General features: G+C 38.6%; 1 protein-coding gene across 1 annotated transcript in view; it reads left to right on the top strand.

Moving 5' to 3' along the window:
- slc25a36a (solute carrier family 25 member 36a) overlaps positions 1 to 9,219 on the top strand; it is an 89,867-nt gene extending 80,648 nt beyond the window's left edge. Inside the window, exons 5-7 of the mRNA XM_043702039.1 lie at positions 4,451 to 4,517; positions 7,541 to 7,830; positions 8,642 to 9,219. Coding sequence (XP_043557974.1) covers positions 4,451 to 4,517; positions 7,541 to 7,830; positions 8,642 to 8,835 — 551 coding nt within the window. The 3' untranslated portion in view covers positions 8,836 to 9,219. The remainder of the gene's footprint in view (positions 1 to 4,450; positions 4,518 to 7,540; positions 7,831 to 8,641) is intronic.
- Positions 9,220 to 16,848: the final 7,629 nt, after the last annotated feature.

Raw genomic sequence — 16,848 nt, 5'->3', positions numbered from 1 at the left:
TGCTACACACCAGGTCACTTCCTATCATCAGTGTAAGCAGAAATAACTGCTAGCTTTAACTGAGTGTTGAATTGAGCACTGATTGGAGCCTATTATGTAATGTGTATCAGTACTATTTAACAGTTTGTTATTCCAGATTAGAGATACAATTTTGGAAAAAAAAAGCACAATGCATTTTTTAAATTTCATGTCTAGTCTGTATGTAAGCACTTGCTGTGTTTATTTTAGTGACATGCAATAGAACATGCAATATGTTAACCTTCCGATTCGGAGATAAATGCTGGAGGTCATATCTCAATGTCTGCTTGTCTTGGGAAATTCAGAAGAAATAATTCTCGGAATTTCATAAACCCAATTAGACTAATGCTATTTTTGGTGAGGAGACCCATCACTTTACCTTGGATGTAACCATGGTCCATCACCAATAGGAGTAAATTTCTTAACTAGCTTTTCACTCTGAAATCAGTAACTCTCCAAGGTTCTTAACCATGTTCTCAAACACACCCACTTGCTCTGTCTCTCACTTTGCATTCTTTTCGAATCATTACATACTACTGCTCCATAATGAGCAGCTAAGAATGGGTAACAAATGCTGACCTTCACCCGTAACACCTACATCACCAGTTCATCTCTCTCTCTGTTTAACCTCCGTGCCAAACACCTGGCTATGACTATAATCGCATTTAAAATGCACCACACTATAGATAGTGACAGAGTGACAAGGTTCTTACCCAACTGAAAAAATGTTACTTCTAGCCATGTTGGTGGCAGGGGTCCAGCATGGTCATTGGGATGTAAAATTAAAACTACTGCTACTTGTTGCCCAAATAATATCAGGAATTTAAAAGTGGAATTAACAGCCTGACAATAATTTGCTGTATGATTAATTTAGGAGGAATTAGTTAGTTGGATTGTCTTTCTTGCAAAATTGAAAATGAACACCAAAGACTTCCACGTCATTCAGATTACAATTGGAACTTTTGTATGTTAATGCAAAGAAACACTTTTTTTCTCTAATGTAACTTAAATGTAGATGTCTTGAGATTTTGAGCTAATTTCTACATTGTAATGTATGATTAGCTTATACACATTTATACATCATTTTCCTTTGAAGTTAAGAATTGTTTGTGAATTTAATTAGCACAAATCTATCACTTCCTGTGTATTTCATCCTCATTTGAGTTGCTTTTTATTCTTAATTTTCCCATGAGTGACTAACAGTTGTGTGTCTGGTGCCACCAAATGGTTCATGTGTCTTGTAATTTTTCCTCCCTATCGAGGGATGTTAATTTGAGCTGGTTCAGTTGTCTGCCCTTCGAACAGCGATGATCAAGTATGCATAAACTTGGATACAGTGCTCAGTTCTTAATTCAGTATCTTTGCAGAGTGTTTTTGCCTGGTGAGCTGTTAGAGCTCTCAAACTTTAAAAGTAAAATTTATGAAATGAAATTCAGTTTTCCAAGTTCTTGAAAATAGAATTTACATTGAGCTAGTTTTTTTCTGACTTTTATTTCTGTTACATCCAACCATATTCAGTTATTCAATGCACAAAGTAAATGATGGACTTCAGTGGCGTCTGCAATTGATAAAATGTCTCTTTCTAGTTAAGCTTTACTCTAAAGCTTATTTTCTATCTATGGGAAAATTCTTCTAAAAAGGCTCTTTCAGTCCCCCTGTTATTCCTATCACAGTCAAAATTGTGGCGCTGGAAAAGCATAGCAGGTCAGGCAGCATCCGAGGAGCAGGAGAGTTTGTTTCGAGCATAAGCTCTTCATCAGGAATGTGGTCAGGGCCCCGGGGTGCTGAGAGATAAATGGGAGAAGGTGGAGCTGGGGGGGAGGTAGTTAGGAATGTGATAAATAGATGAAGGTGGGGGTTAGCAGACAAGGGGGGGGAAGAGGCGTAGTGGTAGTTTGGCAGACTGACCTGTATGCCGCTAAATCCAGGTGCCAACTCAAAGACACCACCTCCTGCCTCCCTACTCTCTCACCTCGCATCACCAAACTATCATTTCCCAGATCATCCACAACCGTATCACATAAAAGAATCTCCTTCCACAGCCTCCAACCTCAGTCCAGGGACCCCGCACTGTCCGGTTCTTCCTCTTCCCCAAAAGTCACAAACCTGACTGTCCCCATCAATCTATCATCTCTACCTGCTGTTGCCCCACTGAACTCCTCTCCTCATACCTTCATCCTGACCTGTTCCCTTTGGTCCAGGATCTGCCCACATATGTTTGGGATTCTGCCCATGCCCTCTATAATCTCTGATTTTCGGTTCCCCGGCTCCCAATGCCTCATCTTTACTATGGACATCCAGTTCCTATACACTTCCATCAGCCACGACAAAGGCCTCCAAGCCCTTTGTTTCTTCCTCTCCCATTTGACCCAACCAGTACCCTTCCCCTGTCACGCTCATTCAATTGGCTGGACTGGTCCTCACCCTCAACAATTTCTCCTTTGAATCCTCCCACTTCCTTCAGGCTAGAGGGGTAGCCCTGCATGGGCCCCAGCTATGCCTGCCTCTTTGTCGAGTCTATGGAACAGTTCATCTTCCGTAGCTGCACTGGCACCATTCCCCACCTTTTCTTCTGCTACATCGATGACTGACTGTATCGGTGCCACCTCGTGCTCCCATGAGGAGGTTGAACAGTTCATCAACTTCACAAACATCTTCCACCCTGATCAAGTTCACCTGGACCATCTCAGACACCTCTTTCCCCTTCCTGGACCTCTGCATCTCCATTTCTGGTGACTGACTCAGCATGGACATCTACTTCAAACCCACCTGCACCCACAGTTACCTGAACTACACTTTCTCCCACTACCCTCTTCTGTAACAATGCTATCCCTTATTCCCAATTGCTCTGCATCTGTCCCCAGGAGGAGCAATTCTACTCAAGAACATCCCAGGTGGTCTCCTACTTCAAGGACTGCAATTTCCCCTCCCATGTGGTCAACAGTGGCCTCCAGCACATCATCTCCACTTCCTGCACCTCCACCATTAAACCCCACCCCTCCAACTGCAACAAGGATAGAACCCCTGGTCCTCACCTTCCACCCTACCAACCTCCAGTTATAACGCATCATCCTCCACCATTTCTGCCACCTAGAGTCAGACGCCACCACCTAAGATATATTTCTCTCCCCAGCCCTATCGAGCATTCTGCAGGGACCATTCCTTTCACGACTCCCTCGTTAAGTCCATGTCCCCTACCACCCACCCTCCACTCCCAGCACCTTCTCTTGATACCGCAAGTAATGTAAAATCTGAGCCCACATCTCCTCTTCTCTCCTCTTCTCTTTCCTTCCCCTCCGCCTTCCATCCAAAGCCCCAAAGGACACTTCCACATCCAATAGAGTTTCCTGCACATCCAAACCCTTCATCTGTATCTGTTGCTCTCAATGTGGTCTCCTCTACATTTGGGGAGTCAGGGCGCCAACATGCGGAACGTTTCAAACATGCCTGGGACGCATACAGCAAACAACCCCACCGCCCTGTGCCCGACCACTTCAACTCCCCCTCCCAATCTGCCAAGGACATGCAAGTCCTGGGTTGCCTCTACTGCCAAATCCTAGCTACTCAACAACCGGAGGAAGAACACTTCATCTTCTGTCTTGGAACCCTCCACTCTCGCACACAATTTTTCCAGTTTCCTCATCTCCCCTCCCCTCACTTAGCCCAGATCCAACCGTCCAACTTGACACTGTTCTATCTGTCCATCTTCCTTCCCACTTATCACCATCACCACTCACCTTCATTTGCCTGTCACATTCCTGACAACCTTCCACCAAGGTAAAAACAATGACTGCAGATGCTGGAAACCAGATTCTGGATCAGTGGTGCTGGAAGAGCACAGCAATTCAGGCAGCATCCAAGGAGCTTCTTAACCTTCCACCAACTCCATTCCCCCTTCTATTTATCTCCCAGCTGCCTTGGCCCCTCCCAAATTCCTGATGACCTTATGCTTGAAACGCTGACTCTCATGCTCCTTGGACGCTGCCTGACCTGTGCTTTTCCAGTGCCACACAGCATCTGGAGTCTTCACTTTTTCTCTCCAATTCCCATCATGGGTATCCATTTAGACCACCACTACACTGTGCCTGTCCAACCTCCACCCCCACCCCACCCCTGAATGAGTCACTCTCTAGCTCTTGGGGCTATTCCTTCTAATTTGGGAGAAGAATAGAATTTATCTAAAAGAGAACTTCTACCTATGTATGCATATCTTTGTTGAACCATAATTTAAAAACAAAATGTGATCATTAACTGGGACTGGGGAGGGGGAGGAGAAGAGAATTGACTTTTTGAAAAGAAAACAACACCAATTTCCTAAATTGACGACGTGTATTCTACATACAATGTTTAAATGTTACTTGAGCAGATTTTTATAACGTTGTTGAGTTCAGTGTTCATAGTCCTGGTGTTAGTGTTTGTTATTTCTTCCTAGGCTTTACCGCTATTACAGCCACCAATCCAATCTGGCTAATAAAAACACGCTTGCAACTGGAAGCACGGTAAATAAGACTTTACTTTGGTTAACAATGTTCTTTTTATCTTTATTGGACAAAGGAAGAGTGAGAGATTGGGAAAGGCCAACTGTAGCAAAATTCAAATGGAGCTGGGGAATGTGAATTGGGAGCAGCTGTTCAAGGGTAAATCCACATTTTATATGTGGGATGCTTTGAAAAAGAGGTTGATTAGAATGCAGGACAGACATGTACCTGTGAAACGAGGGACAGAAATGATAAGATTAGGGAACTGTGGATGTCATGTGAAATTGAGACGAGCTAAGAGGAAAAAGGAAGCATACATTAGGTCTAGGTGACTGAAACCGAAGCTTTGGAAGAATATCTGGAAAGTACGGCCAATCTGAAACGAGAAATTAAGAGGGCTAATAGTTGTCATGAAATATCTTTAGCAAACATGGATAAGGAAAATCCCAAAGCCTTTTATTCATCTATAAGGAGCAAGAGGGAACTAGAGAAAGGGTTGGTTCACTCAAGGACAAAGGAGGGACGTTATGCGTGGAGTCAGAAAATGGGTGAGATTCTTAACGAGTACTTTGTGTCAGTATTCACTGAGGAGAGGAACATGATGGATGTTGAGGATACGGATAGATGTCTGATTACTCGAGGTCAAGTCGGCATAATAAGGAGGATGTGTTGGGTATTCTAAAAGGCATTAAGGTGGGCAAATCCCTAGGTCCAGATGGAATCTATTCCAGGTTACTGAGGGAAGGGAGAGAGGAAATAGCTAGGGCCTTAAATATGTTTGTAGCATCCTTGAACACAGGTGAGATCCTGGAGGACTGGATGATTGCGAATGTTGGCCCCTTGTTTAAGAAGGGTAACAAGAATAATCCAGGTAATTATAGACCGGTGAGCCTGACATCAGTAGTATGGAAGTTGCTGGAGAAGCTCAAGGGATAGGGTCTATTTATACTTGGAAGAAAATGGGCTTATTAGTAATAGGCATCATGGTTTTGTACAGGGAAGGTCATGACCTACCAACTTAGTAGAATTCTTTGAGGAATTGAAAAAGTTGATTGAGAGAAGGGCTGCAGATGTCATATACATGGACTTCTGTATTTCATAAGGTTCCCCATGGTAGGCTGATGGAGAAAGTGAAGTCAAGTGGTGTCCAGGGTGTACTCACTAGATGAATAGAGAACTGCCTGGGCAACAGAAGACAGTAGTAGTGGAAGGGAATTTCTCAAAATGGAGAACTCTGACCAGTGGTGTTCCACAGGGATCCGTGCTAGGACTGCTGCTGTTTGTGATAAACATAAATGATCTGGAGGAAGGTTTAGGTGGTCTGATTAGCAAGTTTGCAGATGACACTAAGGTTGGCAGAGTAGCAGATAGTGAAGGGGACTGTCAGAATGCAGCAGAATCTAGATAAGTTGGAGAGTTGGGTGGAGAAATGGCAGATGGAGTTCAATCTGGAAAAATGCAAGGTGATGCATTTTGGACGATCCAAATCAAGAGCAAACTATCCAGTAAATCGAAAAGCCCTGGGGAAAATTTATGTACAGAGAGATCTGGGTGTTCAGGTCCATCGTACCCTGAAGGTAGTAACGCAGGTTAGTAATGTGGTCAGGAAGGCATACAAGCATGCTTTCCTTCTCTGACTGGGTATTGAGTACAAGAGTTGGCAGGTCATGTTACAGTTGTATAGGGCTTTGGTTTTGCCACATTTGGAATACAGTGTACAGTTCTGGTCGCCACATTACCAAAAGGATGTGGTTGCTTTGGAGAGGGTGCAGTGGAGTTTTACCAGGATGTTGTCTGGTATGGAGGGCACTAGCTATGAAGAAAGGTCACATGGATTAGGATTATTTTCATTCAAAAGACAGGTTGAGAGAGGGCCTGATTTGAGGCTGACAAAATCATGATGGGTATGGACAAGGGGGATAGCAAGAAGCTTTTTTTCCCCCAGAGTGGGGTCTTGATTACTCGGGGTCGTGTGTTCAAGATGAGAGGGGAGATAGGTGTGGAAAGTTCTTTATGCAGACGGTGGTGGGTGCCTGGAACGTGTTATCAGTGGAGATGGTCGAGGCAGGGACGATAGTGTCATTTGAGATGTATCTAGATGGATAAATGAATGGGCAGGGAATAGAGGGATACAGATCCTTGGAAAATAGGTGACAGGTTTCGATAGAGGATCTGGATCAGCACAGGCTTGGAGGGTCAAAGGGCCTGATCCTGTTCTGTAATCTTTGTACCACGACATACATTTTCATTCAAATTAACATTTTAACTCTCTGAAAAGGAATACAAATGTCTGAAGTGACATTAAAAAGCACTTTGGCATGCAAAAATTGGTAGAAGCCTTCAACACTCATCCATAAATTACAATTCATTCTCGATGAATTGCTATATTTTTAAGTGAGATTGATGTGCCTTTGGTAACAAAAGCTAGTTTTTTTTTGAGATGGGGGAAAGAGTGGAATATGTCAGTGTCACAGGTCAGCAATGATTTTGTTACATGGTGAAACAGGTTTGAAGAGCGAAATAGCCTGTTTTTATTCCTATAACCTTATCTATCCAATTTATATAGTACTGGAACTTGTTCTTTTATTTTTGTAGTAATTTTGAATTTGCATATTTTGGTACAGACTCTCAACATATTACTTAGAGTATTATTGTTCTTTGGCCTTTTTTCCACTGTCTTGTTTTTGAGTATTTTGCCATCCTGCCTCACCACCGCACCAACCCTTGATTGTTCTTAACTTCCTCCTGCCTTGACACTATCCCAGGTTTGCTACCCTTTGTTCCCTCTTTCAGCAAAAGTGTTTTTTTTTCTTTAATACGGGGGCAATCCTCTTGAAGCATTTATCTTAATTGAAAAGCAGCTTGAGCTGTATGCTTTCACTGTTAAACAGATGGTAACTATTATGACATTTGGAAAGGATTGATCACTTTGCCAAGAACTATAATTCTGTAGTCCTATAATTCTATTTCTGTTGGACAGTTCAGAAGATATTGAGGAAAAAGATGTTTAAATTGACTTGTTATTTTGTCTATTTCCTTTGTAGGAACAGAGGTGAAAGGCGAATGAATGCTTTTGAATGTGTGCGAAGAGTATATCAGTCTGATGGTATCAGAGGCTTCTACAGAGGAATGTCTGCTTCCTATGCTGGCATCTCTGAGACTGTGATTCATTTTGTAATTTATGAAAGTATAAAGCAAAAACTGTTGCAATCAAAGGCTTCTTCAAACATGGATCCTGAAGAAGATTCTGTAAAATACGCTTCGGACTTTATTGCTCTCATGCTGGCTGCTGCGACATCTAAATCATGTGCCACCAGTATAGCATATCCTCACGGTTAGTATGTTTTTTGTGCATCTGTTTTTTTTTGTTTTATTTAATATAGGGTAAACCTAGAGTAGGTTTTCAATCAACAAGTTGATCAGTGATTCCTCACTGCTTCTTTATCCTTCCCATTGTCTTACTAACCCCTCGTTCCTCCTTTTGTCTAATTTGTGGGCATATCTTAGATTTGTGAAAATAATTTCTGCCTGGGTATGAAGCCATACCTTTGCTCTTACTGGGAAAACCAGTTTTTCCAGTTGAATGTATGGAGAAAAAATTACAGGTCCACAAGTTATACAATACTGTAAGTTGTGTAGTATTAAATGAAGTACTAAATATTAACAATGATAAACCACATCAGCCCTAAACTGTGGACCACTGGGAGATCCCCTCAGATGGTTCTGTTGAGAAAGTAAGAAATAATATTCTTAAGAGTCAGTAACCTGGATATAAAGTTAGTCATTGGCTTTATTTTTGTCGTGAATCAGATCACCCACCTTTCTTTCTTTTTCTGTCTTCCTTTCTGTCTTTCTTTTTCTGTCTGTCTTATGCTTTTCAACACTGCTTGGACCCATTATTCAGAACTAATGCAATATTCTGTAAATTGCATCTACAGATGTGTAGCCAAACAGGGATTAGAAATGTGTTGCGGGAAAGTGGGGACATATGGTCTTAGCAAATGAAATGAATTGAGTGAATTTCTAGCAGACTGAAATTAAAGCTGCAAACATCCCAGAGGAAATGAGACTGAATAATGGCACAATTAGGATTCTTGTGTTTTTAACCATGAATTGATTATTTTAAATTTCTTCTTTTTACACAGAGGTCATAAGAACTAGGCTACGAGAAGAAGGAACAAAATACAGATCATTTTTTCAAACATTCTCATTAGTAATAACTGAAGAAGGTTACAGATCCCTCTATCGAGGTCTTATCACTCATCTGGTCAGACAGATTCCAAACACTGCTATAATGATGGCCACCTATGAGCTTGTAGTTTACCTGCTTGAAGGATAATGGAAATGCTCTTTCAATGTAATAACATGGAAGACCAAAGGATTTGACTGGACCAGAAAGCCCCAAATAGATTTTTAACACTGAGAAGTACGAGTCAGCTATGAAGATTAAATTTGGTGTGAAATCTCAATATTTGGTTGCTGAAGAAAATCTGCTCCCATTCAGAGGCTGGCATTCATCACCATGGCAATGATTTAGAAAGACAGAATTACTTCACTTGGCAGGGAACAGTTGAACGATCTAAATTTCACATTATCTTAGGATACCATATTTCATTATTCCATCAATGTTATTTTTTCCATAAATCTTTAAAGTTTAATGGTTTGACTGAATAACATTTTAAGTGTACGAAAACAATTCTTTACAACTCCCCCCCCCCCCCCCCCCAAAAAACTTACCTGACACAATGGTGGTGTGGGGGAATGGAATCTTCCCTTGTTACCATGCACTTGTTTGCTGTTTTATTGGAACCAGTTGAGATCCTAACTCATAATGTTTACAGCAACCATTTTGATGATGAGAAAAATGAAAACAAATTTTTGGTTCAAAGTTGAGATTATGGTGCGAGGGTTTATGTTATAATTCTTGAATGAAATTTAAAATGCGTCACTTCCAATCAGATTCCAAGCATGCAAACCCCTCTCAGCAGAAAGATTGTGGTCTTGTAATTTCACTGATGAAAACAGATTGCCATATTACATTGCCATGAAGCAGTTATTTCAATACCGGACTGTACAGACATCTGATGATTAAACACTTTTAGACATGGTTTATTCGGCTTCAAAAATCTGGTAATGAATGTAAAGCAAGATAATGTAAAATTGATTTTGTTTAGTGTTCCCTTTAAAATGTTGTACCAACTTTTTGTGGCATAAATGTAGGCTGCATTGCTTGAAAAACCAAAATTTACTGTAAAAATGAATGCATTATAAAGTAATCAGTCCACAGTTACCTGCAAAACAAACTGATGCTACAGATGGGCCAGTTTGGCGAAAAACATTTATAATGCTCCAGTTTATGTTACAAATATGACAAAAATTCTTTGAGCACTTTGTGGCCTTTTCTGCCTTGTGAATCTTTTGTTCTGATGGTTTCAGTTCATAAATCATTGAAATGGTTTTAACAGAAAATCTTACACAAGTCATCTGCTTAGACTAGCATAGCATCTATTAAGTGCTGTACATTGTGCAGTATAAACAGCTTCTTGACCTGTACTGTCGATAATATGTATCTTTGGATTTTTAGTACAGCAAACAATTTTCTGCAAACTACATTTTTCCATTTATTGAAACTTCTTTTAACAAGATGTTTCTTGTTTAATTTTACAATCTCATTTTGCCTTCATTCATATCATGGATGTGAACCCTAAGAGACCTTAAGATCTCCATATTTTGACAGAGTACAGATTTCTTTATCTAAACCTTTTATGGATAAACTGGTTCTGTTGAGCTGCAGAAAGAAACTAAGTAAAGCATTAAGAACTGATAATTCATGCACTGTGTACAGATAAAAATGAAGTACCTGAAGGAGGTGTCACGCAACTTACAACTAAATGAAATTATTTTTCAATACAGCTAATGGAATTGTGGGTGCATTTGGCAAGTTATACTGAATCAGAATAGCTTTGTGAAAGAAGTTACAGCAAAGTATGGTATGATTTTTATAGTTTAGTCATCTGCACCAATTTACAAGTGTGAATCTATTTTAATATTAACCATCCCAAATCTCAAACGCACAAGACTTGTTCAGCTGTAATACCTAGGACGTTTTAATTTTTTAAAAATTTAATGGTTAATTCTCATTACCGAGTATGTGGTATCCTGGAAGAATCTAGTTGTGCATTTGGTCTGGGATTGTGCAGCTTCCACTTTGTTTCTTGTTATTATTAATTTTGCAACAGTAACATTTTCACATCCTACTATACATTTAAGGTAAACATGCCAAATTGGCATAAACTGTTACCTTGCAACGATATTGCTGTTCAATTCCAGTCCAAAAGTGTGCTTGATCGTTTTGCATCCTGCATCCTTGGATGTAAGTAATGTATGTACATACTCTGTACAAGATCATTAATTCTAAGTTCTTTATGTGCTTTGGATGCTTTGACATTGCAAAGGATTAAAACAATATTAGCAAAAGCTTTTGCAAATTCATTAGTATGCATTAAATATGGTAGTTCCGCATGCTTCTAAATACAGTGTTGTGCCACAATATCATTTGACCAGCTAGAGAGAATCTGTTGATGAATTTCCACTCACCTGCTTCTCATTCAGTGCTATTTCAGATGTACCAATATTTGTACATTGACTTTAAGGAAGTGATATAGCTTATATATGCCTACTTGACTGAGACTTGCTCATGCGTTTTAATGTCTGTGATTATACCCATTTTTTGTATAGAATCTGAATACCTCTCTGTTTTAATAGAGCTCAGACTGAGTAAAAAATGTTGTTTGTTGGTCCAAAACCTATTTGGGTTTCAGTTCATTGGATTTTAAAAATACATTTGCTTTTTTTGAAATAATTAACATATTCAAGATCCTCTTGAATGATATGGCAATACCAAATGAGTTCTGGTAGAGTAAGGAATAAGCAATCCTATTTCCTCAATTAATTTGAGGAAGATAAAACTATATTTTAAAGGTCCACTGATTTTAAATGTAATGTTCAGATGCAGTTCTTTGTCTAAAAGTTTATCTGGCCTCACAGATTATGAAAGAAATGGTGCTGTTTTGTGTTCATATCAACAACTGATAATGAACATAACCTGGTGAGAGAAAGCTGCTCTAGTAAAGTGACTAAAAGAGATGGGATAGAAGCAAGTTGATAATTAGTTCTTTTGCCCATATCGTTTGGGGTTATTCTGACAGGTTTTTTTTTCTTCCTGGGGATAAAAAACAGTTAATAGACCTGACCAATATTACATCAGACTGAACCTATCCTTCCTTCCACCAAAAACTCCTTAGTTGAAGTGGGTTAATCATTGATGCTTTCTGCACCTTACCCAAGCGACCATTCTGAATATTTTATGTATGGTCAGTGAGTAAATGTATTGATGGTTCATGGAACTATGCCATTGCAGCTAAATTCTGTCTTATCCAATATCTTAATAGGTTTGAAGGGGATTAATAGTAAGGATTCTGCATGATTTTGTAATTCTGTCACAGGATAGATCTAATCACTGAGCTGAGTTAACAGGAGAATTCAAAATGAGATCATACTGTCTGTTCTATGTCGTAGCACACACTATTGTCTATTTACTCTGTTGATCACCCAATAATAAGTGATTCAGAAATTATATTCTTATTAAATTACTGACAGTTTCTTCCCTTTTTTCATATAGGCATACAAGAATAGGTATAACACTAACTAAATTCATAAGTCCTCAGTAAATAGTTGAGGGTTTTAAAAGAAAAGTATCCTTCAATTTAATCTGATTTTTCTGTTCTCAACTTCAATATTGGATTTTTTTTACTACCCTTTATCAACTTGAGGGTATTGTCATATTGTTTTTCTTCCTGTTTTGAAATGTAATCACTATTTTATGATCATCTCATTATACTTCCCAAACTGCTGTTTCCAGGCATCTGAATTTCTAACACTGAATGCTTTTAAATATTTTGTGTACAGTATTAATAGTCCACCTATTTTCAGCTCCTCGTACTTGCAACTTGTAAATGTTGATTTGTAGCTTATTTACTCAAAAACTCTCATTGGTAGACATACTGGCAAAGCATAGGACACTTCAGTGCACATACTGATCAAAAATTGTAAAAGGTTGATTTTATTTAAATATTATCAATCTGCTAATCATATTATGGCCTTTTGTGCAAAGTAAGTTATGATTGAGAAACAACCAATTGTTGTAGTGACTAATAAATTTATAAAGATTATTAACCTTCAAGAAAACATTGTCATAAAACATGACTTAGTCTCAGTGCTCTTTTCAGTAAACTAATGCTGAAACTAGCCAAATATTTTATCTTTAGTACCACTATGTTCAAATAACTAATGAAAATGAGAGAATATAGGTGGTGTTACAAACCTCTATAGCTTTACCATTAGAGAACTGGTTTATTCAGTTAAATGGTGATCATCATTTGAATTTGTCTTGCTAATCGCATTTCAATGCTTTTCCCTTGCAAGCTCTTTGCAAGACAATTAAAACTGAAACCCGGGCAGAAGTTAATTGTTCCGTTACAGGAGAAGTAAGAATTATTTTACGCTGCTGCACTCAACTATGTTTCTTGTAAGCTACTCAAGGCAGAGCAATGACACTGGATAAATACAAAATATTGGTCATGCTTCAGTGACACTGAAGTGAAAGATGTGAAAGCTTGGGTCGATTTGAAGGGAGGATTATCATTCTTGTGCATGTTTGGCAAGGAAGGAGGAAGCTCAGAAGCTTGTGGGTCCTGTATTTCACTGTCAAACACATAATGTGTATAAGCAAGTGCATGTATAATTTGCTTCACGTTTTTTTTATCTTTGAAAGCTCAGGCTTTACATGTTTTTTTTATTTTCAGTAGAATAGCATAACTTAATCAAGATTTTGACTGTGAATTTTATTTAGGAAACGATTGGCTTGTTTACAGTTACATTTTCCCACCAAGGTTTCTATGCTTGACATACTTCTGGATGGTTGTATAGTTACTTAAACTGCATTAAACAAATGATATTTGATCATGTGGTTGTGCTGTTAATTTTAAGGTTAAATACTTTTGGCTCTATTGCAGGAAAAGATTATTTAGCGCTTGCTTACCTTATGTGGAACAAATGCAGTTTTCATTTAAAGCAGCCGACTCTAAGGTGACAATTCTGTGATATGGATCTTCATGTTTGTGTCCAGTAGCTGGGAAGTGTGGTAAATTGTTTTTTTTTGTTTTAAACACATTAAATGTTGCACATTAGAAGACTTCAGAACCCTTAACTCAAGCCAGTTGAAGGTACACCTACAGGGTGCCCTTAATTTAGTTGTATTTCACCATTTGACACTTACCAACTCTCCATTCAATGTCTAATCCTTCTGTTTTTTTCCCCCCTTTTATTACTTAAAATGATGAAACTAAATATTTGGAGCAGTTTCCACCAATGGATAGAATTTTCTCATGACTGATGTATATGTAAATCCTAAAATGTTAAAATATCAGTGTCAATCAGACTTCCTCCCCTTTCCTACCACGCTACCCCACTACAACCATTACATATTTCTCACGTAAAAGAGGTACAATGTGAGTACTTAGATATAATCTGCTTTTCTGAAGTAACAGTATTTTATAATGGAAAAGGTGAATTTTATGTCTCAATATTTCTAGCTTTTTACAATTAAAATGAATTATCTCAGCCTGAAATTCTTTGATTCTGAAGCAAATGAATAATCTATAACTATATGCAAGTATTGCATATAGTTATCTGTCAAGCAGTAACTCATATTTGGCACATCACCTGTGAAATGTAGGAATTCATGAACACAATGTAACATGAAGAGTTTATTACTAATTTTAGATCATGGATTTGGCACACTAATTGACTCTCTCAACTTTTTATTTGCCTATATAGTCTTAGCAGTTACTATTTTGTGCATATTTGTGTATGTTGTGAAATGTCAATAAAGTTGAGAATCAATGCTTCAACTGATTTGTTTAATTTGTGAGGGGTGTAATTTTAGCATCCAAGCTAAGGACTTTCACAAGTGTTCCCAGTTTTACAGATTCACAAAAACAAGTATGTGTGGCCAAAGAAGGGTGAATAATGCTAAGTGAATTACAAATTAAATGTCAGCTATGACATGCAAAATCTGAATATTAAATGTGAACAAATTGCCAAAACTAGACATTCTTTGGTGTTCTTGGGTTTCAAAACTCAAACAAGCCCTTTGAAAGATATTGTCAAATGTCAGTATAAATGCTGTATGCGATTTTGGTTCTTTTCAAGATGCACCTTCATAGAGAGCATTTCACTGTGACATCAGGGGGAGACAAGTTTAGATTGTTAAAGAGATTGCTCTCCGTGGAACATTTTGTTTTAGGATTACTCTGTTCACCTTTTGAGATCTCAAATTACTAACAATATCTTTATTCTCTGTTTTTCCACACCCACCCCTAGGTCCTGGCAGCAGTATGGAAAAGAAGCACTGGCTGTGTACTCCCAAGTCCAATACACTTTAAGGAGAAAGTGAGGACTGCAGATGCTGGAGACCAGAGTTGAAAAGTGTGGTGCTGGAAAAACACAGCAGGCCAGGCAGCATCCAAGGAGCAGGAGAATCAACATTTCGGGCATAAGCTCTTCTTGCATATGCCCGAAATGTCGATTCTCCTGCTTCTCAGATGCTGCCTGGCCTGCTGTGTTTTTTCAGCACCAGTACACTTTAACCCAAAGCTACAGTTTGATCCTGGATTCACCCAAAATTTCATTTGCTTTAAATATTTATGGAAGCAGTTGCTTTAATTTGAGATTTTTAAAAGTTAGTAGACACCGATATTTTCTCAACAGAATAATTGCCATTCCCAAATCTAAGTGCTTGTATCTTTGGACATGGAAATCTTCCAGGGCAGCAAAGAGGTAGGAATTAATCAGTTTGGGATTACTGATTTTGCTATGTCTTCACTGGCCCTTGCTACTCATTGCTTAGCATGTTTCAAAACCATACAAATCAACAGGACTCAACTGAATCTTGAGAGCCAGATGAATACACATGAGATACTGAGGAGAGCTGTTAGCTTTGAAAACAGATCAGTTACTGATGACTTCACTCAAGGTGGGAAAATAACTATCTTATAAAATATCATACCTTTCTGTTGACAGTATTTCCTCTAATTTTGTAATATAAAAGCTCCAATCGCACTAATGAGTGGTAAATTTGGTCAACAGATGTGACAAAACATGCAAATATTTGTTAAATATGTGAAATTGATGTATTTTGCCTAAATTATACCAAATGAGATTGATTTATATCATAAAATCATAGCAAAATTTGTTTCAAAGATAACTGGTTACTCTCTCATTGTAATTTTGGATAGTGTAAAATTAGTCCTTATTATTGGAGTCATTGGGTGGCGCCTTCCTCAAAGCACACTCCCACATCACTTCGTGTGACACTTGCAAACTTGGAATCGTTGCATTAGATTAAAATAATTGTTAAATATTGCAGCCAGCCAGCCAAACCCACCAAGTGTTGGACATTGTACTACCCTTGTAACAGTTTCCTGATGAAAGGCTTGTGCCCAAAACATCTTCACCTCAGATGCTGCCTCACCTTTTGTGCTTTTCCAGTGCCACACTTTTCACCTCTGATCTCCAGCATCTGCAGTCCTCACTTTCTCCTAACAGTCTACCTTGCCAATGTCAGGTGAGAATGAGTTATACTGTGTACAACTGTCACCATTTATCCTTTTAAAACTGAACATTGCTTCTATTTACTTTTCAACTTACTAGCTATATCCAGATGAAGAATAAACAAAACAATTATGTTCTTAAAGAACCAATTGAATATTGACAAAATAAGTTTGTAATAACAATGTCTCCATAGTGTTACTATAACATTGGGGTGCTGTCTGACTGGAAAGAGGTGCAGTGATGATCTAGTCTAAGGGGTCACCACACATTTGGTGAGGGGAGAGGTTGAGAAGGCGAATCCCTCAGCTGTTGCAGGAATTGAACCCATGCTGTTGGTGCTACTTTGCATTGTAAACCATCCATCCCAAATGAACTAATCTGATAACCAAGTTATGCTGAAATGTTAACTGTCATTTCATTAATACTTCAGTTCTTAGGAACATTTCAATTCTATTTTGAATGAAAGCTCGGAAAAGTTTGTTTTGATCATATGTTCATTTTTTTTACTATGCACCCTGTCATGGATTTCTTAGGTTAAATGCCATTGTTAATGTTATTGTCTGATTGCTGCCCTGTATATTAGCTCATGTAACATTTACCTCAAAGAATCAGATGTGTTTCTTGAAGTTTACTAACAATACTGGCTAGTTACATCACTATCATAGGCTTAAACATGGTC

The sequence above is a fragment of the Chiloscyllium plagiosum genome, chromosome 13 (assembly GCF_004010195.1).
Source record: "Chiloscyllium plagiosum isolate BGI_BamShark_2017 chromosome 13, ASM401019v2, whole genome shotgun sequence".
Taxonomy (NCBI): Eukaryota; Metazoa; Chordata; class Chondrichthyes; order Orectolobiformes; family Hemiscylliidae; genus Chiloscyllium; species Chiloscyllium plagiosum.
This window is presented reverse-complemented; position numbering and strand designations above follow the sequence as displayed.